At 42.3% G+C, this 26,434-nt stretch overlaps 2 protein-coding genes and 1 pseudogene across 2 annotated transcripts in view; 1 reads left to right on the top strand and 2 right to left on the bottom strand.

Moving 5' to 3' along the window:
• Nucleotides 1–26,434, top strand: part of UBAC2 (UBA domain containing 2) — a 220,097-nt gene that overhangs the window by 92,548 nt on the left and 101,115 nt on the right. The gene's annotated exons all lie outside the window — the stretch shown is intronic.
• Nucleotides 9,278–26,387, bottom strand: GPR183 (G protein-coupled receptor 183). Its single transcript, XM_038759510.1, has 2 exons — nt 26,344–26,387; nt 9,278–10,475 (listed from the first exon to the last, which is right to left on the bottom strand). Exon 2 carries the CDS (start codon nt 10,445–10,447, stop codon nt 9,362–9,364), a length of 1,086 nt encoding a protein of 361 aa, XP_038615438.1. The 5' UTR covers nt 10,448–10,475; nt 26,344–26,387; the 3' UTR covers nt 9,278–9,361.
• Nucleotides 13,218–13,317, bottom strand: LOC119939881 (annotated as a pseudogene).

Here is a 26,434-nt window from a genome sequence, read left to right on the forward strand (position 1 = left end):
GAAGCAGGAGGATAGGAGACTGTGGCAATACCATGCAATTTGGTCCACTGTTTCTCAGCTCTTTGCTCTAACAGTGTGATGTTGAATTGTTTTCGTCGTTCCTCGCCAAGAAATACGGCTATTCCAGTCTGCATATTCATTCATTCATTCATTCAATCGTATTTATTGAGCGCTTACTGTGTCCAGAGCACTGTACTAAGCGCTTGGGAAATACAAGTTGTCAACATATAGAGACGGTCCCTACCCAACAGTGGGCTCACAGTCTAGAAGCGGGAGACAGAGAACAAAACATATTAACAAAATAAAATAAATGAAATAAATATTTACAAATAAAATAAATAGAGTAATAAATACATACAAACGTATATACATATATACAGGTGCTGTGGGGAGGGGAGAGGGCCCCACTGCAGAACCCAGTCCCTCAGAGAGATCAACAGCTTGAAGCAACAGAAAGCCTGGCACTCTGTGGGCTATCGTTTCTTTCAATTCCTGGGGTTATCATCAGAATTAGACTTTGACTAGTTTTCACTTAAATACCTAAAAAGGTTGAAAATTAATGCCTGTTGTAAGTGATGATGATTTACACCATCACCAGGTGTAATGTGGAAGGAGAGGGTAGTGGGGAGCTCTCTGGTTACTGTCCAAGTTATGGCATTGGATTATATCTGCAGGTTAATATAGGAATTTACGAGGGCTATCAGCACTTAGAACAGTGCTTGGCACATAGTAAGCGCTTAATAAATGTCATCATTATTATTATGTAGTTCTTAAGGAACTAAATATTGTGAAATTTCTCAAGAAATAAGTGACATTAAAGTGCTCCTTTTTTTAAAGGTTGGCAAATCTCAGCTACGCAGCCTCATGTAGTTTCAATTTGTGACATATTTTTTCTTAAGAATTGTCTGTACCTGATTCAGAAACCAAGTGGGGTTTTTGTTTTGATTGTCCCAAACTACTTTAATGTCATGAACATTACAACTACCGTATTTCTTTGTGAGAGGAAAGTCTTAGATTTTCAGAGATGAATGTCATGGGGGAGCATTGTTAAGTAGGCTGAATTTTTTAAATTTCCTGTTAAAGCAAAAATCATAGTTTTGAGTAATGAACCCCAAAGTAACTATTTCAGATATTTTTTTTCTAAAAGGACCAGGCCGTTTCCTAGGGGTATGGGACTGGCCCAGGAAATTCTGTGACTTTTAGTTTCCTCATTTTTCAACTAAATACTTTTTCTCTGGAAATAAAATGTAGAAAAGAAAAAAGGTTTTTACCTTTTATAGAATAATTTAAACAACTGGGGAACTGATAAAAATGTTTAGCAGTGGAATTTTTAAAGTCTAATTTAATCTCTGTGCTTCCCCTTTTAAAACACCTATTCATTCATTCAGTCAGTCGTATGTATTGAGCGCTTACTGTGTGCAGAGCACTGTACTAAGCGCTTGGGAAGTACAAGTCGGCAACATAAAGAGACGGTCCCTGCCCAACAACAGGCTCACAGTCTAGAAGAAGGTTTAGAAGGTCATGATTCTGTAGGGCAAGGGAGAGTGGCCCTACATGGCATATCATACCTATTATTTTTATACTATGATGGGAGTAACATTTTGGTCTCCTGAAATGCAGTATTGTTTCAAAAAAAGAACCTGCTTAATTACTAAATTTTTAAAAAACACTTCCTACCTCCCATTTTTCACTGTTGGGATATGAAGGTCTTCACTGTCTTCAAGTAGGGTGCGTTACGTGGTTTTATATACATTTCAGTAGTATTTATCGAGCATAATCTTCTGTCGAGCATGGAAGATTAAAGTGCAAGTAAAAAATTTGGTCCTCACTCCCAAGGAATGTATAATTAATCAACCTATGGTATTTATTGAGCACTTGCTGTATGCCGAGCACTGTACTATGCGCAGTTGTACTTTCCCAAGTGCTTAGGGTTCAATGAATACCACTGCTATATACCAGTGTATACCACCAATGTATACCACTGATTCTTTGATTACAACAGAGTTTTTAGAAATGTTGCCTATCCACAAGGAGCTTACAATCAAGAGAGAGAGATAGGCGTTAAAATAAATTACAGGTACGCACGTAAGTGCCGTGGGCGTGAGGGTGGGGTGAATATCAAGTGGTTAATCGGTAAAGATCAAAGTGCAAGGTAATGTAGAGGGGAGAGAGAGTAGGGGAAAAGAGGCCTTAATCAAGGAAGGCCTCTTGGAGATGTGATTTCAGTAAAGCTTTGAAAGTGGGAAGAGTGTTGGTCTGTTGTATATGAAGAGGAGGGGATTTCCAGGCTAGAGGGAGAACATGGGCAAGGTGGTGAGATAGATGAGATGGAGGTACAGTGAATAAATTGCCATTAGAGGAGTGAAGTGTTTGCACTGGGTTGTAGTAGGATCAGCTAGGCGAGGTATTAGGGGGTGAGCTGATTTAGTGCTTTAAAAGTAAGGATCTTCTGTTTGACGTGGAGGTGGGTGGGCAACCAATGGAAGTTCCTGCGGAGTGAGGAGGTATGCCTCAGTTACCTCATCTGTAAAATGGGGATTAAGACTGTGAGCCCCACGTGGGACAACCTGATCACCTTGTATCCTCCCCAGCCCTTAGAACAGTGCTTTGCGCATAGTAAGCGCTTAATAAATGCCATTATTCAGTGCTTAGAACAGTGCTTTGCGCATATTAAGCACTTAATAAATGCCATCATTATTATATAGACTGAATTTTTTTTTTAAGAAAAAACAATCCAGACAGCAAAGCGAAATCTGGACTGGAGAGAGACAGGAGCCAGGAGGCTGGTGGTTCAAAGAGAAAGGAGGCTGATGCAGTCGTCAAGGCGAGATATGATCGGTGTTTGGATCAGAGTTTGGATGGAGAGGAAAGGGCAGATTTTAGTGATGAGTGATATTGTGAAGGTGGGACCGACAGGATTGGTGACAGATTGAATATGTGGGTGGAATGAGAGGGATGAGTCATGGGTAAATCCAAGGTTATGGGCCTGTGAGCCCATTGTTGGGTAGGGACCGTCTCTGTATGTTGCCAACTTGTACTTCCCAAGTGCTTAGTACAATGCTCTGCACACAGTAAGCGCTCAATAAATACGATTGAATGAATGAATGAGTAAGGAAGGGAGTAGACTTTGAGCACATTGTTGGGTAGGGACCGTCTCTATATGTTGCCATGTACTTCCCAAGCACTTAGTACAGTGCTCTGCACACAGTAAGCGCTCAATAAATTTGATTGAATGAATGAATGAATGGTGTTGTCTACAGTGATGGAGAAGATGGGGGAGGATGGGATTTGGGTGGAATGAGGAGGAGTTCTGTTTTGGGCATGTTTAGCTTGACATATCAAGAGGGAAGCAGCATGGCTCAGTGGAAAGAGCACGGGCTTTGGAGTCAGAGGTCATGGGTTCAAATCCCGGCTCCGCCACATGTCTCCTGTGTGACCTTGGGCAAGTCACTTCACTTCTCTGAGCCTCAGTTACCTCACCTGTAAAATGGGGATTAAGATTAACCTGATTACCTTGTATCCACCCCAGCGCTTAGAACAGTGCTTTGCACATACTAAACGCTTAATAAATGCCATAAAAAAAAAAGGGGCATCCAGGTAGCAATGTCCTGAAGGCTGCAGGAAATTCAGGATTGCAGAGGTCGAGAGAGGTCAGAACTGGAGAGGTAGATTTGGGAATCATCCATGTTAGTTGAAGGCATGGGAGCAAATGAATTATCCAAGTTAAACATTATCTTGGGAGGAATGGAGAGTGCCAACTGGGGCCTAATGGGAGATGACAGTGGGTTAGGAGGAGAGAGAGAGCCTTAAAACTAGTGCTAAGAAATTTCTGCTTGATGTGAAGAGGAATTTATCTCCCACTGTTCCACCCTTTATGCCCCTAATTTGCCACTTTGGAATTTAGCTCACACCAGAGCACTTGAGTATTCACTCCTTCACCCAACCCCTGAAGGACTTAGGTCCATGTCATTAAGCGCAATTGCTTCCTCATACCTGTCTTTTATTTTAGAAAAATAAAATGTCTGTCTTCCCTGCTAGAGGGTATGCTCCCCAAGGACAGAAATTATATCTCCTCTGTCCGTTGTAATCTTCCAAGTACTAATACAGTGCTGTGCAATAAATGCTAATGACTGATGGATCGAAAGGAACGTATTACCATTTGAGATTTTGGAGTGGGTAGACATGAAGAATCACATTTTAGTAAAACAACATACCCACACACAATGGAAATAGAGTGTAAGCTTATATCGTACCTTGTGCTCTCCCACGTGCTTAGTACAATGCTCTGCACATAGTCAACACTTAGAAAGTAGGGTTGATTGATTACTTTCTCAGGGGCTTAGAACAGTGCTCCGCGCACAGTAAGTGCTTAATAAGTGTTATTGATTGGTTGACTGATTCTTAAGGCAAGAAATGATGTCTCTTGCTTCTTGTTCTACTTTCCTAAATTTTTATTCCAGTGCACTAGTAGGTACTCAGTAAATATTCCATGCTCAGTAAATATCTTTACTACTACAGAAAACCTAATTTTCACAAAAACTCTGAATTCTTATAGGGATTACATTTCTTCTGTGGTAAAATTATTCCAAAGGTTTAAGTATACTTCCTTCTGTGTTCCCCTTAAACTTAGCTTTGCCCACTTCATTCACCCTTCCCTCAGCTCCACAGCACTCATGGACATAAACGTAATTCATTTATTTATATTTATGCTTGTCTTCCTGCCAGACTGTAATCTCATTGTGGTCAAGGAGGGTGTCTAGCAAGTGTGTTGTAATGTACTTTCCCCTGCGTTTAGTATAGTGCTCCACTCAGTAAATGCCCAGTAAATACAATTTATTGAGTATGATGGATTCATTTAATCATATTTATTGAGCGCTTACTGTGTGCAGAGCACTGTACTAAGTGCTTGGGAAGTACAAGTTGATGGATAGTTTGGATAATTTAGAACTTTTCTGCCTTGGTTGTACTGTGGTCCTCTCCAGTAGCCAGGAAGCTCTGCATTTTGAGGAGCTACCTGAAAAAGTAGGAAGAAACGAGGAATGTGACCCAGACTCATTACATTAATCAACTAAATGATGTATTTTAATATGACGTTTTATAAGATGATGTTTTTCCATAGAGTTAATTTGTTTTTCAGTGTGAATTTTGTTTTCAGGTTAGCTAATTTTATCCCAATTCATTCATTCATTCATTCTCTCTCTCTCCCCACGCCACCCCTCCTCCCCCCCTACCCGGCCAAATGGCATGTGTCTCCAAATTCCCTACTGCTCTATTTCAGTTTGGCTGCTTCAGTTGCCTGCTGCAATTTCTAGCCCTACTCTGTTCCTCCCAGTCTCTTCCAGTACCCCTAGGCAACCTCCTCTATTATTCCCTCTCTTTTCTCCTGCTGCCCCCTCTCAACTCTGTAGCTCAGCCCCTTCTCTTTTCCTGCTCTCATCCATCCCTGCTTCTCCTCCCCTCCCAGTTCACTTGCCAGGGGTGCTCTGGGCCGAAGAAAGAAGGACAAGGGGATTGAAACCTTGAGTCCCACATGGGACAAGGGACTCTGTCCAACTCGATTTGCTTGTATCCACCGCAGTGCTTAGTACAGTGCCTGGCACATAGTAAGCATTTAACAAATACCATGATCATCCTTATCATTATTAATATTATTATTTTCAAGACAGGCCTGCCAGAGCATGCGCAGAGTCCTCTCTCTTTCCCCCAGTCTATGAGATTGGGGGTGGGGGGGAATCTAACTCCAGGAGTCCCTGCCCCTGTCACTATCACTACCTCCTTTCATTCATTCAGTCATATTTGTTGAGCGCTTACTGGGTGCAGAGAACTGTCCTAAGCGCTTGGGAAGTACAAGTTGGTAACATATAGAGATGGTCCCTACCCAACAGCGGGCTCACGGTCTAGAAGGGGGAGATAGCAAAACAAAGCATATTAACAAAATAAAATAAATAGAATAGTAAATATGTACAAGTAAAATAAATAGAGTAATAAATCTGTACAAACATATATACAGGTGCTGTGGGGAGGGGAAGGAGGCAGGGTGGGGAGATGGGGAGGGGGAGGAGGGGGAGAGGAAGGAGGGGGCTCAGTCTGGGAAGGCCTCCTGGAGGAAGTGAGCTCTCAGTAGGGCTTTGAAGGGAGGAAGAGAGCTAGCTTGGCGGGTGTGCGGAGGGAGGGCATTCCAGGCCAGGGGGAGGCCGTGGGCCAGGGGTCGACGGTGGGACAGGGGAGAACAAGGCCCATTGAGGAGGTTAGCGGCAGAGGAGCGGAGGGTGCGGGCTGGGCTGGAGAAGGAAAGAAGGAAGGTGAGGTAGGAGGGGGCAAGGTGATGGACAGCCTTGAAGCCGAGGATGAGGAGTTTTCAGCACCTGTATATATGTTTGTACAGATTTATTACTGTATTTGTTTTACTTGTACATATTTACTATTCTATTCATTTTATTTTGTTAATATGTGTTGTTTTGTTGTCTGTCTCCCCCTTCTAGACTGTGAGCCTGCTATTGGTTAGGGACCGTCTCTATATGTTATCAACTTGTACTTCCCAAGCGCTTAGTACAGTGCTCTGCACACAGTAAGCACTCAATAAATACGATTGAATGAATGAATAGTATTTGTTAAGCACTTGGAGTGTGCCAGGCACACAAGTGTTAAGCACTGGAGAATGAACAAGCAAATTGAGGTGGACACAGTCCCTGGCCCATGTGGGGCTCACAGTCTCCAGCCCCATTTTACAGGTGAGGTAACAGGCACAGAGAAGAGAAGTGACTTGCCCCTGGTCACACAGCAGAGACGGGACGGAGCCAGGATTAGAACCCGGAACCTTCTGACTCCTAGGCCTGTCTTCTATCCACCACACCATGCTGCTTCTCCACACCTCTCCTGAACAGGCAGTGACCTGGGGTCTGCCCTTGACCATGGCTCCTTTTAATATTAATAATAATTGTGATGGCATTTATTAAGCACCTATTGTATGCAAAGTACTGTTCTAAGCGCTGGAGCACTCTTCTAAGCACTGTTGAAGGGAGCTTCTGAACCAGGGAAGTAAAAAAAAGGCCAACATTTTGGGAAAAATTGGGTATTTTCATACCAGGCTACATTATGATGATTAACCCTAACTGTCTCTAAAAAAGTTAAAAAGCTTGAAAAAAGAATGCCCCAGGAATGTTACAGTAAAAACACAGTTAAAACCAGGAACTTGAGTTTCGTCTAGAGTCTCAAACTCCTCTCTATTCCTTTCTATATCACTTCCATAGCAAACATAGCTGGGCTGAAGTCAATTCAGTTTTAGAAATTTACGTGGGTCCATGGGCCAAGACCTCGGGAATAATTAGGTCGGGCTTGAAAGAAACTAGGCTTGGGAAAAGGAAGGGTTCTAATAAAAATGGAACCACAGTCATTTGCATTGGAATTAGACATCTTGGGGTTGCCATCCTATGTGTTGTCTCAATAAAAGTCTTATTGTGAAATCAGTTGGAAAAATTTTAGGGACTGGAAAAATATTTGGGAGATGCTCCTTTTTTTTTAGCCCAAACTCCAAGAATACATTATGCTGGGAGCTTTCTCAATCAAGTAGCTTGATATGTAAGGAGAACCTTATGAGCACTATACAGAGTACTTGGGAGAGTTGGTAGGCATCTTCCTTGCCCACAGTGAGCTTACAGTCTAGAGAGTCTCCTGCTTTCTCTCGTTCATTCTGTACTTACGTCTTTGGTCCTTTATCAGTCGTGCATCACCCTCTGATCTCCTTTGTCAATTCCCCCAACCAAGGGACATAGAAGAAATCTGTAATGATCCATTTCCACCTTTATCTTTTAGGCTGTGAGCCCACTGTTGGGTAGGGACTGTCTCTATATGTTGCCAACTTGTACTTCCCAAGTGCTTAGTACAGTGCTCTGCACACAGTAAGTGCTCAATAAATATGATTGATTGATTGATTTGTCAATAGGCTGAATGCCCAAGAAAAGAGCCCAAATGAGTGCGTAAATTGCAACATCAGTGTAAGGGATCACCTAAATAAACATGTCCCTTTTATACAAATGGTAACTCCTGGCAGAAGTATCACTAATGCTGAAACATTTGCTCTGTAAGATAGAGAACTAAACAAGTAAGAAGGTGGTTGTTTCCGATTTTTTATTTACTCTTCTGCCGCCAAGGCCATATTGCTCAGGTCTGTGTCCCTGCCTGTAGTTCCCTCCAACAGAGAGAGAGAGAGAGACACACACACACACAAAGATGTTTTTAAAGGCGTTTTATTACAATATGAATGTTTTTCCAGTTAAAAAGACACAGATTCCCTCAGTGATAAAATGGGGTCCATTTGGGGGAAGTTCAGGTTTTTTTCAATTTCCATTTTTCAATTTAGTCTATTTCCGTTAGAAAGCTTTTGATAATAATGGTCCACGGCTTCATGATTTGAGATTAATAGAGATGCTCCAAGTTGGTTTCATGGTGAGCTGTTCATTTACAATGCAGAATTTTCAGTGCAGACTTTAATGCATTTTCAGACAAGTCGATTTTTTTCTTTTTCTCTTTAATGAAGTCCTAGTTAAGAATGTGAAAGTTCAAGCAGAGGTGAACATTGTTTTTCAGACAGAAACCCAACTTTTGAGGTAAAATGGGCTTGCAGTATATGGTGGTGTTTATTAAGCGCCTACTATGTGCCAGACACTAAGCGTTGGGGTAGATACAAGCTAATCAGGATGGACACAGTCCCCATCCCACATAGGGCTCACAGTCTTAATCCCCATTTCACAGATGAGGTAACTGAGGGAAGTGAAACGACTTGCCCAAGGTCACACAGCAGGCAAGTGGCTGGGCTGGGATTAGAACCCATGACCTTCTGACTCATAGACCCATCCTCTATCCATTACGCCGTGCTGCTTTTCGGATCCAAAACATGGCATTTTACTCCAAGTTTTAATATCTAGTTCTGGAATCCTATTTTCCCGAAAGTCTCATGTTGGACTTTCATAACCAGATGATATGAATTAAGCCCTGAATTATCAAGTTGTAGTTGTCCAAATGATCAATAGGAAACACTTTAAATTTGCTGCAACACAATAACTTCCATATTTTTGACATCTCTTTTGTGCACAACTGTCCACTCTTTTTAATTTTACTTCACATAGAGGATCACACAAGCTCTGTCACATATCACAGAGTAATTGTTTTTAAATGTACTTCAGTATTACCTTTTCCACATAAAGGTCTGTATGTGAGGTATACTGAATTTTTCTTATCTAAACCCCCACTGTATCCAATATTATTTCATTGGCTTCATTCATTGACAGTTCACTGATAAGAAGTTTTGTGAAGTTCCTCTTAAATAGTATTTACAGAAAGCCCCCAATTTTATCCTTCGCTACTATCCATTTAAAGACCTGGGTTGAATCATCATTTGCGTTTCAGCGATTTCACGTGAAGTTTCTTCAGGTGCTGATCTAACAGCACTTGAAATGGAAACACTGACTTGACGTTTCAGTATTTTCATAACCCGTCTTTTATATCCTTTACACGCGAAGAAGTAGATGAAAGGGTCCATGCAGCAATTAAAGTTCATTAGGCACACCGTGAAGTGGAGGGAAATCTGGAACGTTTGTTGAGCGTTGCACGAAAGATGGTCTGAAAGCCGAAGCTTCTTAATCATGTGTTGAATAATTGCCACATGGTAAGGCGAGAAACAGACAATAAACACGACGATGATTAAAAGGATGGTGTTGAGCGCCTTTTTGTTTACTCCCGATTTTTCCGTGAGTGGGTTTTGTTTGGTATTTTCAAAGAGTTTGCAACAGATGCAAGAATAGCAGACTAGTATTATGACAATAGGAATCACATACCCTATAAAACAGGCGCCCAGGAGAATCCAGGGGAGGTGGTCTATTTGTTCAAAGTTTGGATATTCCATACATGTAATCCTGTCAATCTCTTGATTTGACATGGAATGCACAAGTAGCGGGAGTGTCTGACTAAATACCAGAACCCAGACAAATATGCACACACATTTGGCATATTTAGTCCTTTTGATTTTGTTATAGCGCAAAGGATGGACGACAGCAAAGAACCTGTCAATACTCAAGCAGGTCATAAAATTGACACCTGCGTACGTATTAATGTAGAATATAAGAGCAGTTATTCGACACAGGGCTTCACCAATTTGCCAGTCGAATCCTAATGCGTAGTAGACTATCCGAGCGGGCAGGGCCGTGGTAAAGAGTATGTCAGAGATGACCAGGTTTGTCGAGTATAGAGTGGTCGAGTTGATTTTCTTCCTGTTTTGAAATACAACAGACAAGGCCAGTAGGTTTCCCGAGAGTCCAATGATGAAAACGACGCTGTAATGCAGAGGCATTAGGATCCTGGCAGTTCTTTGGTGCACGTAAAAGTCACAGCTGTTTGCCGCAGCAGTTAAAAGTGATTGAGTTATAAAGGGTGTCGTGAATTCATTAGCCATTTTCACATCCGGTCTGGTTGTTGGTTCTCTAGGAAGAATAATGAAAAGGAGTATTTAATTTGCTAACCGAACATCAACTGCCGCTAATCGGAAGGTATCTTTCTGGTACCAATCCAAGAGCGCTTTTACCATGATGAAACATCCTGGTAGGCAAAAGTGGACGTCAGGAACAAAAATAAAGATTACAAACCATCTGTCATACTGCTAATCATAATTTAGCGAGCCGGGGGAATGTAATGATTCAGATAGGTTAAGGGAAAGCACTAGCTTCACATTCAGAAATCCCCTTTGACGGAATCAATAAAATCAAACACGGAGCTCCCCAAATTTCCAGTGAGCAGAGGACTTTGGTTTTAATTGCATTTCAGGGGAACACAGCATCGGTATGATCAGGAAACGAAATGGCAGATATATAACGTGCGGTGAAGTGTGAACTTAAACCACAGTGATCTGATTTGTGTTAACCAACTAAGTTTGAAAAACAAGACTTACGGGTGACCTTGTGAAGAACTGGGGGTTGTGTTTACAATCTCTAAAATGAACAAATAGGAAAAAGAAATTGAACATGCATGTACTGGATAAAACTGCAGAAGGATGATAGATAAGTTATTGCCACAATAACATAGGAAACAGAACATACTGCCACAGAGTTTTTGTAAGTTTATGACTTCTTGACTATGTTTCAGTTTTAAAAAAATCCTTGCCAAAAGAGTAGGTTTCTCCTCGTATTCATATTTACAAAATACTTTAAAAGGCAAATTTCTCAAGCCTCTGGAAAATGTCCCCAAAACCTCGTGTACAGAGATCCTAATCTGGTAGATAAGTACATATAAACATGCTGTTTTGGAAAGTGGGACGAGGAAAGCAATCAAGAGGATTCAAAAAGAGTCCTCGGGTCACTGTTGGCTGCTGTAAATTTCCATCAGATCATTGAACGAAACACCAACAACCAGTAGAGTCGGAGATGGGCCACTTTCCGTGCACATTCCAGATGGGAGGATCTGGAATACAGTGCCTGTACCCAAATGCAGTGCCTCCCAGGGTAGCAATAGGCTTGTCTCCAATCAATCAATCCGTGGTATTTATTGAGAGCTTACTAAGTGCAGAGCACTGTACCAAGCGCTTGGGAGAATACAATGCAACAAAATTAGTGGGCACGTCCCTTGCCTATAATGATGATGGTATTTGTTAAGTGTTTACTACGTATCAAGCCCTGGGGTAGGTACAAGCTCATCAGGATGGACACAGTCCCTATCGTACGTGGGACTCACAGTCTTCATCCCCGTTTTATAAGTGAGAGGGAAGTTAAGCGACTTGCCCAAGGTCACACAGCAGACAGGTAGCGGAGTCGGGTTTAGAATCCAGGTCCTTCCGTCTCCCGGATCTGTGCTGTCACCCACTAGACCATGCTGCTTCCTGGAGCATATGAGCTTACAGTCTCCAGGCCTTTGGTGGGTCAGGCCTACCACTCAGTTGAAGAGCTCTAGTTTTTTCCCTGAGGGAGAGAGGCGTTTAGCATGCTCTAGTCCCTGGCTGTTTCCCCCAGTATTTTAGCTGATCACCTCACAGTGGAAGTGGATCAGCGGAGTATGATCCTGGCACTTAGACACTTCTGGTATAGAATTAGAAAATCTTCCTTCGGAAAGGGATTTAGGCCTGAAAGAAGAGAAACAACTCCAGAGGATAGTCCGTGTGCCGATAATTAAAAAGTTTTCATATGAGAAAATTCTTCCTTAGAATGAATCTAAATCCCTCATGCAGCAGTTTAAGGGCAGTTTGCCACCATCCTCAGAGTAAGAGTCCTTCATACAAGTTCAGTATTAAATTGCCTTTTAGCTCTCTCGTCCAAAGCAGAATAATTCCATTCCTTTAACTTTTATCTTGCATTTGTTCAGTTTTGGGGTTTTTTTTTTTCCCTTTTCACGTGGAATACCACTTTACGCCCTTATTGACACAATTTCACAAAACAGTATTGGTTCCTGACCTCCTCTCCAATATATCAAGGCCCCTTTGCATTTTGATCCTGTATTCCATGACGCTAGACCCCGGCCCCGCCCCTAATCTGGGGTCATTTGTATACTCTCTAGACTGTGAGCTCATTGTGGGCAGGAATGCGTCTGTTGCTATAACTACTCTCCCAAGTGCTTAATATAGTGCAGTGTAGTGCACGCAGTAAGTGCTCAATAAATACAACTGAATGAAAGAACTAAATGAGAATACCACTCCCCTCCAGTCTGTCCCTCCTCTTGCTTCTACTTCAACACTCTCATCTGTCTGAGCACAATCTCAAGAGGAGATCTCCTGCCTCCTTTCAAAATCCACCCCCTCCACCTGCACCTCCCACCCATCCCTTCACTCATTCATTAATTCATTCATTCATTCATTCAATCGTATTTATTGAGCACTTACTGTGTGCAGAGCACTGTACTAAGCGCTTGGGAAGTGCAAGTTGGCAACATATAGAGACGGTCCCTACCCAACAACGGGCTCACAGTCTAGAAGGGGGAGACAGACAACAAAACAAAACATGTGGACAGGTGTCATCAGAATAAATAGAAATAAAGCTAGATGCACATCATTAACAAAATAAATAGAATAGTAAATATGTACAAGTAAAATAGAGTAATAAATCTGTACAAACATATATACAGGTGCTGTGGGGAGGGGAAGGAGATAGGGTGGGGGGATGGGGGGGAGAGGAAAAAGGGGGCTCAGTCTGGGAAGGCCTCCTGGAGGAGGTGAGCTCTCAGCAGGGCTTTGAAGGGAGGAAAAAAATATGGAACGCTTCACGAATTTGCATGTCATCCTTGCGCAGGGGGCATGCTAATCTCTGTATCATTCCAATTTTAGTATATGTGCTGCCGAAGCACTCCTTATCAGAGCACTTGGCCTCTCCCTTCTTCCCTCCCTGACTGCCATCTTCAGCTGTTTGTTGTCCAGTGGCTTTTTCCCCACTGCTTTCAGACATACTCATGTCTCCACTACCTTGAAAAAAATCCTCCCTTAAGCCCCCCAGCTTCCTCCAGTTATCACCCCATCTCTCTTCTACCATTCCTCTCCAAGCTCCTTAAGCGTGTTGTCTACACCTGCCGTTTCCACTTCCTCTCTTCCAGTTCTCTGTTTGACCCCCTCAAATATGGTTACTGCCCCCTTTTCTGCACAGAAACCAGCCTTTCAGAGTTTACCAGTGATCTCCATCTTGCCAAATCCAGTGGCCTCTACCACACCTTAACCTGCCTTGACCACTTAGCTGCCTTCAACACTGTTGACCACCCTCTTTTCCTGGAAACACTATCTAACCTTGACTTCACCGACACTGTCCCCTCCTGGTTCTCCTCCTATCTCTCTAGCCGCACCTTCTCAGGCTCCTTCACTGGCTCCTCCTCTGCCTCCCACCGCCTAACTGTGGGTGTCCCTCAAGTCTCAGTTCTTGGTCCCCCTCTATTCTCCATCTACACCCTTTCCATTGGAGGACTCATTCGTTTCCATGGCTTCAACTACTACTTCTATGCAGCTGATTCCCAAATCTACACCTCTGTGTCCTGATCTCTTACCTTCTCTGCAGTCTCACATCTCCTCCTGACTTCAGGACATCTCTACTTAGCTGCCTTCAACACTGTTGACCACCGTTGACCAAGGCATTTATCCTAACCTGCCTCGGCTACTGTATCTGCCTTCTTGCTGACATCCTCACCTCCTGTCTCTTTCCACTTCAGTCCATACTTCATTCTGTTGCCCCGATCATTTTTCTATAAAACCATTAAGTTCATGCTTCCCCACTCCTCAAACTGACACCTCAAACTTAACATGCCCAAAACAGAACTCCGTATCATCCCACCTCAAGCCCTGTCTTTCGTCTGACTTTCCCAGTGCTGTTGACCACACCACGATCCACTCTGTATCACGAGCCCTTTACTTTGGCGTTCTTCTATATTCTCCTCTCTCATTCTACCCAAATCCCGTTGCTTCAGCCTTCACAACATTGCTAAAATCTGCCTTTTCCTTTCCATCCAAACTGCTACCACCGTAATCCAAGCATTTATCCTAACCTGCCTTGGCTACTGTATCTGCCTTCTTGCTGACAACCTCACCTCCTGTCTCTTTCCACTTCAGTCCATACTTCATTCTGTTGCCCGGATCATTTTTCTACAAAACCATTAAGTTCATGCTTCCCCACTACTCAAGAACCTCCAGTGGTTGCCTATCTGCTGCCATGTCAAACAAAAACACTTACAGTTGGCTTTAAAGCACTCAGTCACCTTGCCCCCTTCTACCTTTACCTCCCTGATTTCCCAGCCTGCGCACACTGCTCCTCTAATACCAACCTGCGCACTGTACCTTGATCTCATCTAACTTGCCACCAGCCTCTCACCCACATCCTGCCTCTGGCTGAGAATGCTCTCCCTCTTCATATCTGACAGATGATCTTGCTCCCTACTTTGAAAGCCTCCTCCAGGAGGCCTTCCCTGAGTAAACCCTCATTTCCTTTTCTCCGACTCCCTTCTGCATCGCCCTTCCATTTGGATTTGCACCTTTATTTACTGCTCCCTCTGCTTCACAGCATTTAACTACATACCTGCAATTTATAATAATGATAATGATGGCTTTTATTGAGCATTTAGTATGTGCAAAGCACTGCTGTAAGCACTGGGGAGGTTACAAGGTGATCAAGTTGTCCCACGGGGTCTCACGGTCTTAATCCCCGTTTTACAGATGAGGTAACTGAGGCACAGAGAAGTGAAGTGACTTGCCCAAAGTCACACAGCTGACAATTGGCAGAGCCGGGATTTGAACCCATGACCTCTGACTCCAAAGCCCGGGCTCTTTCCACTGAGCCACTCTGCTTCCCATTAATTTATATTAATGTTTATATCCCCCTTCTAAACTGTAAGCCTGTTGTGGGCAGGGAACATGTTTACCAACTCTGTTGTACTCTCCCAAGCATTAAGTACAGTACTCTGCACACAGTAAATGCTCAGTAAATACTATCGATTGATTGGTACTTCTATGTGAAGTAGTCCCTGTTAGCCATATTATTGATGGAACTCCCTCAGAACAACACTTAATAATAGTAATAATAATGGCATTTATTAAGCACTTACTATGTGCAAAGCACTGTTCTAAACGCTGGGGAGATTACAAGGTGATAAGGATGTCCCACAGGGGGCTCACAGTCTTCCTCCCATTTTACAGATGAGGTAACTGAGGCCCAGAGAAGTTAAGTGACTTGCCCAAAGTCACACAGCTGACAATTGGCAGAGCTGGGATTTGAACCCATGACCTCTGCCCCCAAAACCCATGCTCTTTCCACTGAGCCACGCTGCTTGTTTTTTGTTTTGTTTTGTGTTTGTTGTGGTATTTGTTAAGGGCTTACTACGTGCTAGGCACTGTACTAAGCTCTGGGATAGATGCAAGCTAATCAGATTGGACACAGTCCATGTCCCACAAGAGGCTCAGGCATTAATTCTCATTTTACAGTTGAGGTAACTGAAGCACAGAGAAGTTAAGGAAGTGAAGAACTTGCCCTGGGTCACACAGCAGACCAGTGGCAGAGGTGGGATTAGACTTCACGTCCTTCTGACTCCTAGGCTTGTGGTGTATTCACTAGGCCATGCTGTTTCCGTATGTTCACCCTATTAACTTGGTTTTATTTGAAAACCACTCCCCGGATAGGAAACTCCTGTGACTGTGATACCTTTCTAACAGTTTTATCATCTAAAGCTAGATACTGTTTTCCCAGTTTATAGAAGAGTGTATCATGTGCGGGAAAGAATCATAAATTCTCTTAAATTCAAGCTGGATTGCATATGTTGTTTTAATCATGGCCCATCAGATCCTATCTCTCTGTCATAGAAGGAACTAAGATAAATCCCCCAAAGCAAAGTCCGTTCATAGCTATGTTCAGAGCTACCTGAAATAATTTGTTTTTCTTTGCATTTACATTTATCTCAGGGTGGTTTGGGTTTTTTTTCAAGCATTTTTCCAGATCCAGAAGTTAAACTGACAAGATTGATCAGCCTTTTTTTCCTTTTTAAAATACAGTCACTCTTTTAGCTCTCTTTGAGTTTTCAAAAAATGTTTGTTGTTTGTCCTCAAATGATTTTATTCAGTTGTTTTGGACTCATAGGTTGCAACAATATAGAAAAGTAGCTCATGCATAGTGAAATAGGTATGACTGCCATGAGTGAAGTAGCTCCTCAGATCCATTGGTTGTAAATGTAGAGGTTGCAGAAAGCTGAATCCCAAATTCACTGTCAGAGGAAACTGAAAATTATCATCCTGATAACCCCGGGATATCGTTCCGTGACTTTGCACGTCTACTTGTTTTGCTTTGTTTTGTAGTCTGTGTCCCCCTTTCTAGACTGTGAGCCTGTTGTTGGTTAGGGATTGTTTCTATTTGTTGCCGAATTGTTCTCTCCAAGCACTTAGTACAGTGCTCTGCACACAGTAAGTGCTCAATGAATACGATTAAATGAATGAATGAATGAATGAACAAAGACAGAATCAACATTTGAATAAATCTCTTCTGTTTAAAGCCTTTCCCTGTCTCTTCTGCTATTCCAGCTTGATTGCTCACCTTCCCAATCCATTTTCTATCTTTCCTAGTTCTCCCATTTAAGTGGGAGGACTTATTTTACCTAGGCTGAAAGGGTCCTGGTTCATTCATTCATTCAGTCATATTTATTGAGCGCTTATTGTATGCAGAGCACTGTACTAAGTGCTTGGGAAGTACAAGTTCCATGGCGTGCCATGAAAATTAGATTGGAGCGGGCCAGATCGAAGGAGAGATGTAGGAAAATTTGGAGGCCTGAGTGACAGAAATCAATTCTGGAGTTCCACTTTTCAGGAGAGACCATTCTGTCTTGGACATTTGGAATAAAAGATGGGATTGAAATTTGAATTCATGCTGGCTGAGTTGGTTTTTATTAGTCTGATGACTGGGCTGAAGAGTCAGAAGTTCTTGGCGGTACGATTGTTTCCAATTAATAAAATGCTATGGAAATAAATGAGAGGAGCAGCATGAATATTTATGAAGTCTTGTGAATAAGGAAATTGTAGGAAATGAGGAATGACAATAAGATTGAAGAACATCAAGCGTGTAACCCCTTAGAGTGGGAGGCACTGGGGCCTAGGAGAGAAAGTGGGAATCGAGAGACCTGGATTCTAGTCCCAGCTCGGTCATTGGCCTGCTGTGTGACCATAGATAAGTTGGTGAATTTCTTTGTGTTTCAGTTTCCACAGCTGTTTAGGGGTCCTAAAATGTCTACCTTCCCTCCCTCTCTCAGGAGGAAAGAGACTGCCCGATCTGATTCTATCCTGTGTCTACCCTTAGGGCAGAGTATGTGCTTAATAAGTGTTGTATTTGTTATTATTTTTACAATAAGTTGATTTTTTTGAAGTATATGATAATGTGAGAGGTCTTCATGTCAGGTTACAGGTGGACCTAAATGTTGTTGGTGATGGATTTTGTTCAGTCAGAATTTAAATATGAGCTGGATTGTAAATTTTGAATCTACATAATAGACACTGTAAACATTCATCAACCACGTTTACATTTTTTCTTGCCAGATAGCACTTAAGAATATTATTATCAATGAAGATAATAATGATAATGGTATTTACCAAGCACTGTTCTAACTGGTTGATACAAGTTAATCAGGCAGGTTTCAGTCCCTGTCCCACATGGGGCTGAAAGACTAATTAGGAGGAAGAACAGGCATTGAATCACCCTTTTACAGATGAGGAAACTGAGGCCCAGAGAAGTTAAGTGACTTGCGAGAGGTCACAAAGTAGACAAGTGGTGGAGCTGGGATTAGGACCCAGGTCCTCTGGCTCTCAGGCTCATGCTCTTTCCCACTAAACCACGTTGGTCTTCTGAAATCACTGGGATTCAGCCCTTTTCTCTGACAGTTACCCCAGAAATTATCTGGAACTTAGCTCCTGCTGTATCTTCTATTGCTTTGGAGGGCAGTATTAGCTAATATGACTGTTACCCCCATCAAATTCTTTATGTCTGTAGCAATAGCTTGTGGCCGAAACATTTTGATACAGTGAAACGTGAAACTCTGGAATTTGCGGATGTGGTTGTGTGGGGGTGGTGGGGAGGGATATATGTTTGTGAGAATAGCTGGCCAGTGGCTTTGGAGCAGAACACATGGTAATAATAATAATAATAATGTTGGCATTTGTTAAGCGCTGAGCTGTCGTGTGGTTGGAGAGGTGTGTATGATTGTTAGGAAAGCTGTCCCTGGGCACTAGAGGAGATACTGATTGTAGGAGATAACCCAAGATTTCTTTTGATGTTACTGGCTCACATTTGCATAACCGCACATGTTGACATGAATTTGAATGTTGTGTCAGGTCGCACGTACAACTGCAAACGCACGTGGGGAGTGGTGTAAAATTTATGAAAAATCATTTGAGGATTGTTCTATTGTACTCTCCCAAGCACTCAGTACAGTGTTCCGAATCCTGTAAGCACGCAGTAAATGTGATTGATTCGTGAAGTAACGTTAAGCTGTATTCAAACTGAGTTTTACATCGTAAAGTGGAACCACTGATTTAGGAACTAGCGCCTGGAAATGGATCACTAGATTCAGCATGAGTGATGTCTTTAAGTAGGCTTACGGTCTGGGGCGGGGTAAGGAGGAGAAGTGAGAATTTGGAGAAGTGATCTGGGTGTAGCCAGGAACCCAACTGTCAGCTGCAGCCACAGCGTGGCTACAGTACGTCTTCCAGATTTAAGATACCGTGTCTACCCCTCCAAGATCCCACAGCACCATTTTGAGACCCCCATCCTGCCCCTGGCCTATAAGGAGAGAAAGCCAGAGGAGAGAATGGCCTAGTTGATAGAGCACAGGCCTGAGAGTCCTAAGGTCATGGGTTCTAATCCCAGCCCTGCCACTTGTCTGCTGCGTAACCTCACTTCACTTCTCTGTACCTGAAAAATGGGAATTGAGACCGTGAGTCCCACATGGGGCAGGGACTGTGTCCAACTTGATTTGCTTGTATCCACCCCAGTACTTAGTACAGTGCCTGGCATACAGTAAGCGCTTAAGAAATACCGCAATTATTTTTATTATTTAGAGTTCTGGTGGGACCAGAAATACTGGTGTGGGACTCCAGCATAGTGGTGGCAGGACTGGGAAATCCAGAAACAGCGACATGGGATCCGGCACAGAGCCCACAGCTGGAGCCTGTCATGCTAGCTAGATGTTTTTAGACTTATAAAGTAAGTTTCTCTTCCGTGAGACTCCAGGTCCAGGCAGTGATTAAAGGGAATACGGCAGGAAGAAGATATTCCTGATTAACTGGGGCCGAAACAAATCAGATAATTGAGGGTTGGGGTAAGCTAGCTTCTTGGTAGTAACCAAGCATTCACATAAATCAAGAAAAGAAAATCCTAAAATTTTAAATTAACAGAGCATTCAAATCTGTAATACAGTTTCGTATTTCCATGTGTTTTTTCCCTCCTATTCTTTCACCCATGCTCAGATTTTCAGGTTCTTTTTTGAACTGCTATCGTGTATAGGAGTATGTGGAAGAATGAAAATAATGGAGGAATCATAAGAAGCAGGGAAATTCTCATGAAAAAGATTTCCACATGCGCATATGCACGCATTTCCCCAGCAGATAGAGAATCTTGAAGCTGACTGGAAAGAGCACGGGCTTTGGAGTCAGTGGTCATGGGTTCAAATCCCGGCTCCGCCAATTGTCAGCTGTGTGACTTTGGGCAAGTCACTTAACTTCTCCGTGCTTCAGTTACCTCATCCGTAAAATGGGGATTGACTGTGAGCCCACCGTGGGACAACCTGATTGCCTTGTATCCCCCCAGCACTTAGAACAGTGCTTTGCTCATAGTAAGTGCTTAATAAATGCCATTAATATTATTATTATTAATCAATAAATCAGTGACATTTATTGACTGAGCCCTTATTGTGTGCAGAGCACATTTTAGGAGTCTAAATTTGATAGAAGTGGCAGCAGGATGTCCCTGGAGTCTGTTGAGGATTGTGATGATTAGTCAGTAGTGGTTATTGAGCAGGTGAATACTGTGAGCAGAGCATTATATGGGGTCCAGTAATGTTTGAAAAAGATTATTTGATTTTGTGTAGGTTAGATATGTCTCTCCCTTCTATGTGTCATGTGCACTTGGACCTGTACCTTTTAAACACTCAATATTTACCAGCCCTGCAGGCCCACAGCACTTATATGCATATCAGTAATTTATTTCAATGTCTTTCTCCCCATCTGGACTGGGAACTCCTTAAGGGCTGGGATAGTGTCTGCTTAGTACAGTGCTCTTCACTCAATAAGTGCTCAATAGAGAACATTGATCAATTCATTCAGGGAGATTTTTTTTTAGAATTATAACTACTTCTTTTGATCAAGAGAAACAGCATGGCTCAGTGGAAAGAGCCCGGGCTTTGGAGTCAGAGGTCATGAGTTCAAATCCCAGCTCCGCCACATATCTGCTGTGTGACCTCGGGCAAGTCACTTAACTTCTCTGAGCCTCAGTTACCTCATCTGTAAAATGGGGATTAAGACTGTGAGCCCCAGGTGGGACAACCTGATCACCTTGTATGCCCCCAGCACTTAGAACAGTGCTTTGCACGTAGTAAGCGCTTAACAAATGCTATCATTATTACTGTTATTATGAAGTGGAAAGTGCACTCCTCTGGGAGCCAGGAGACCTGAGTTCTAGTCATGATTCTGCCTGCTTGGGTTATAATAATAATTAATAATTATGGTATTTATTAAGCATTTACTATGTGCCAAGCACTGTTCTAAGCAGTGGGGTAGATACAAGGTAATCAGGTTGTCCCGCCTTGGGCTCACAGTCTTAATCCCCATTTTGCAGATGAGGTGACTGAGGCAAAAAGAAGTGAAGTGACCTACCTAAGGTGTCACAGCAGACAAGGGGCAAAGCCAGGACTAGAACCCGAGTCCTTCTGGCTTCCAGGCCTGTGCAGTATCCACTAGGCCATGCTGCTTCTCAACTTGTGTCAGATGCATTGTGAGGGACAAATAAAAATGAAATAAAAGAACATTTCAAGGTTTCCCATAGCATGAGGGCAGGGAGCTATTGTTAGGGTGAAGTTTGGAGGACCCAAGCACTTAGTACAGTGCTCTGCACACAGTAAGTGCTCAATAAATATGATTGATTTATTAAGAGGAGAGTTTAAAGTGGTCAAGGTTTAGAAATTATGCTTGGGGTGGTGGTGGATAAACAAATTGAGTCAACTTAGAAATGGGGGCATATTGAGTGGAGGGAAGGTGAGCGATGGAGACTAGACGTATAGATTTGGAAAGGATAGTGAGAGTTGAAATTCCACGTGGTGAGCAACTGAAGAAAACAGAAGCTGAGCTATGAGGAACATTGACAGTTGTATGAGGAAGAGAAATCAGCAGTGGAAGAAAAGGATAAAAGCATGGAGGCGAACCAAAGTGGACTTACGTATTTGAACCAAGAATGAAAGAGTTTGGGGAAAGATATATGATCATCTGTTGGCGGGTTGCCAAAGTCCTCAATTAATGTCCCTAATTAAGGAGCATCCAACAGGCGGCCATTTGACTGCATGATGTGTCTCTCCTGAGAACTATAGGCAGGGAACGTGTCCACCAACTCTTAGTACAGTGCTGAGCACACAGTAAACGCTTAGCACAGTCCTGTACATACAGTGAGTGCTCAATAAATAACATTGATCGATTAATGAAAAGAGTCTCATTAGCTAGCACACATGAACTACCGGACTTTTGTTCTGTAACTGAGTGCCTCAAGTTTTTGGATTTTTGGAGGGCTGTGTGCCAGACGTTGTACTAAGTGCTGGGGTAAATACAAACTAATCAGGTAGGATACCATCCATAGCTCACAAAATATCTCACAAGGAGCTCAGTGTCTCACTCCCCATTTTACAGATGAGGTAACCAAGGTGCGGAGAAGTTAAGTGACTTGCCCAAGGTCACCCGGCGGACAAGTGGAGGAGCCAGAAGTAGAATCCAGGTCCTCTGATTCCCAAACCCGTGCCCTTTCCGCTAGACCACATTGCTTCTGTGAAGCAGGGGTCTGCTACGAGGCGTAAATCAATTAGCAGTTGTAATTGAAGCTGACTGTAATTAATTACATGATTTTTGAGCTGTTCACATTTAGCGCCACTGCAATTACATCATGACCTTAAGTAATATAATTCATTAGTACATCAGGGAAGTAGTGTGGTCTAGTAGAAAGAGCCACAGGCTTGGGAGTCAGAGAATGAGGGACAGGGGCTGTGTTTAATTCCCACCTGTGATTCTCTTTCAGTGCGTAGTACAGAGCTCTGCAAACAGTAAGTACTTAATAAATACTATAAATAAACACTACTACACCTGGGTTCTAATCCAGACTTGCCAGCTGGGTGACCTTGGGCAAGTCACTCAACTTTTCATTCACTCATTCAATCATATTTATTAAGCGTGTACTGTGTGCAGAGCACTGTACTAAGCGCTTGGGAAAGTCCAATACAACAATAAACAGTAACATTCCCTGCCCACAATGAGCTGACAGTCTAGAGGTGCCTCAGTTTCCCCATCTGTAAAATGGGGATTGAACAGCTGTTCTCCCACTTAGTCTAAGTCCCATGTGGGATGGGCACAATGTCCAACCCGATTATCTTAGAGAAGCAGCGTGGCTCAGTGGAAGGAGCACGGGCTTTGGAGCCAGAGGTCATGGGTTCAAATCCTGGCTCCGCCAATTGTCAGCTGGGTGACTTTGGGCAAGTCACTTAACTTCTCTGTGCCTCAGTTACCTCATCTGTAAAATGGGGATTTAGACTGTGAGCCCCACATGGGACAACCTGATCACCTTGTAACCTCTCCAGTGCTTAGAACAGTGCTTTGCACATAGTAAGCGCTTAATAAATGCTATCATTATTATTATTACTATCTTAGTACCTACCTTGGAGCCTAGTACAGTGCTTGGCACGAAATAACACTATTTTAAGCACTTACTACTGTTAATATTGTAATTATTGATAATGATAACCAAAAAAACTGAACTCAGAATCAAGCTGTGCTCTGACTGAATGCACCATATAGTTCTTGTAAATTCAGTATTCTCATTGACTTCATCCAGTTCAATCAATCGCTAACATCTGTGACTGCCTACTTTAGCATCAACAAAGTTGATTTATCCCTCCTTAAACTTCTTCGTTAGTGATAAAAAAAATCCACAGGTTTGAATAACACGCCATTTTTCAATTAAAAATTGGTGTGGCTTGTAAATGTATGGATTTCTTGTCATGTTGTGCACGATTGAAAAAACGTGGATGTGAGCCTCACTTGGGATAGGGACTCTATCCAATCTGATTATCTTGTATTTACGCAGGCGCTCACTACAGTACCAGGCACTTACTATGTGCTTAATAATTACTAGTATCATTGTTTTGCTCTCCTGGCTAATGCTATTGATGCCTGTCTACTTGTTTTGTTGTCTGTCTCCCCCTTCTAGACTGTGAGCCCATTTTTGGGTAGGGATTGTCTCTGTTGTCGAATGGTACTTTCCAAGCTCTTAGTACAGTGCTCTGCACACAGTAAGCGCTCAGTAAATGCAGTTGAATGAATGAATGAACTAATGCCTCACACCCTTTTGCCTTTCTCCCATAGATATCCAGGCTTAATGTATAAACATACAGATAATCTAGGAATCATTTCTTATGGGATCCTAAGGATCCTAAGAACACGTACCTGCTAACCATAAGGACAGAGTACACAGGTGGAAATTAGACTTGGCCCCTGTTCCTTGTTACTATGGAATCGCGGACACTTAATCACCGCAAGCTAAGCTTATTTTAAAAGTTTCCATGGAGAGTCAGTGGAAACACGTCTACTCAGACACTTTTAATTATATGCAGTGTAAGAAATCACAGTTGAAATAGAAAATTCAGGGAGTGCTTGATCATTAGCTCTTTGCCGTTAGACAGGTTATTGGCTCTTGATGCAGTCAACAAAAGTATGGATTAAAGACCATACCAGTTGTTTCAGATTTTATGTTTTTATCGGATCTTTAATTAGGCTTAATGGAATATTTTCAGTCCCATCCCTGGCATTTTGTGCCAGTTTGGTATTTTATGTGTAGGATAGGGCTACAATTATACAATTTACAATTATAATTTGTTTAGTAAACAAATAAAAAGTCCCCTGATACAGCTGGCTTCTTGTGTCAGGGAACATGTCTACCGAATCTGTTATATTGTACTCTCCCAAGTGCTTAGTACAGTGCTCTGGGCACAGTAAGTGCTCAATAAATGTGATGGCTTGAAGACTGTTTCACAAAGCCAGAGAAAGTTCAGAAGTGTTAAATCCTTAACATGTGATCTATTACAGTAAGTTAATACAGTAAAGGAGATGGAGGTATATTTTTACATTTAAAATTTTTCAGAAATTGTGACCTTTTTGGCTTTTGAAATCTGCACTGAAAAATTTTAGGGAAAACGAGTTAGTCACCACTTGTTTCAAGTACTCATTTCAAAATGCTGGACTGATGCAATGTGAAAGTAGTGGACCTAGGTTCTCCGGGTAAAGCCACATGTCTGAGGTGATCTTGGGCAAGCACTTAACATCTCTGTGCCTCAGTTACCTCATTTGTAAAATGGGTATTAAGACTGTGAGCCCCACGTGGGACAGGGACTGTGTCCAGCCTATTATCTTGGGTCTGCCCCAGCACTCAGAGTAGTGCCTGGCACATAAGATGCACTTAACAAATACCATTAAAAGAGAAAAATACACGAGAAGCATTGCCGTGTTCAAAAACCCAGGGTTTTTTTTTATAGAGTCAGAAGACCCTTTTTGGGGAACAGTGAATCCACATTATGTTAGAATTTGTCACATTTTTCTTTCCCCTAAAGTCCAACCTTGCCATGAGCTATGTTCTCTTGGGTTTTGGAAGATGCTTCCAAATTTTTCCCTTTGGAATTTCTCGGACTAAATGTGTTTAAGCGCATAAAAATCACCCCATGTTCTAATTAATGCCACCTTTGTTCTATACTACCTCGTGAACCTAAATCAAGTGCAATACGGTTTTGTGAGTAAGGTATTTAGAAGCCCTAGATGTGTCTGAATATTTTCTAAGCCTCTTGATTCATTGATCTACTGAATATTATTCATAATGGTGCATCAGCTTCATTTATATATAGTGAAAAGCACTTTTTCAGTCTTTAGTATTTATTGAGCGCTTACCCTGTGCAGAGCACCAAGCTAAATGTGTGAGAGAGTATGAGAGTAATCAATCCATTGTATTTATTGAGCACTTACTGTGTGTGCAGAGCATTTTAAGTACTTGGAGAGTACAGTATAACAGAGTTGATAGAAACGTTCCCTGCCTACAGCTAAATACGATCGAATGGATGAATGAACTAGCATACAGTCTAGAGGACACAGTTCTTACCCTCAAGGAGTTTACAATCTAGTGGGGGATACAGACAGTAAAGTAAATTAACAAATAGGGGGAAGAGTTTAAAGATAGGTACATGAGAGCTACAGAGAGATTTGGCGGGAAGGTATGTGAGGAGGGTTCACTTTTGTTTCTTGTTGCAGGGAACATGTCTAGAGATTCAGTTGCATAATAATAATACTCTCCCAAGTGCTTAGAACAATGTCCTGCACATAGGAAGTGCTCAAAAAACACCACTGATTGATGGATTACCATCCGGAATTGATTTATATAGAGCATCTTAAATGTTAATCTTAAATCAACTTCTCTGCCAGATAACAGAAAAAGAATAATGTAATCACTTTGTTTCTGCAAGCAGTAAAATTATTACTTCCCTATACACCAGAAATATCTGGGTTTTTTTCATAGACTTTTGCAGTTTACAAAACTGTTGTTCAATTTCCAAAGCAAAAAGTATTTAAGTACTTACATGTCAGTGGCTTCTTTGTCCTTGGTGTAGTAGTGATACTTGGCTGCGTGGTTTAGCAAATCATAGTAGGTTTCCCTTGCTACAGTCTTTT

The sequence above is a fragment of the Tachyglossus aculeatus genome, chromosome 17 (genome assembly GCF_015852505.1).
Source record: "Tachyglossus aculeatus isolate mTacAcu1 chromosome 17, mTacAcu1.pri, whole genome shotgun sequence".
NCBI lineage: Eukaryota > Metazoa > Chordata > Mammalia > Monotremata > Tachyglossidae > Tachyglossus > Tachyglossus aculeatus.

Excerpts from the sequence above, each read along its gene's own strand:
- GPR183 (XM_038759510.1), bottom strand. The coding sequence starts at position 10,447 with ATGGCTAATGAATTCACGACACCCTTTATAACTCAATCACTTTTAACT.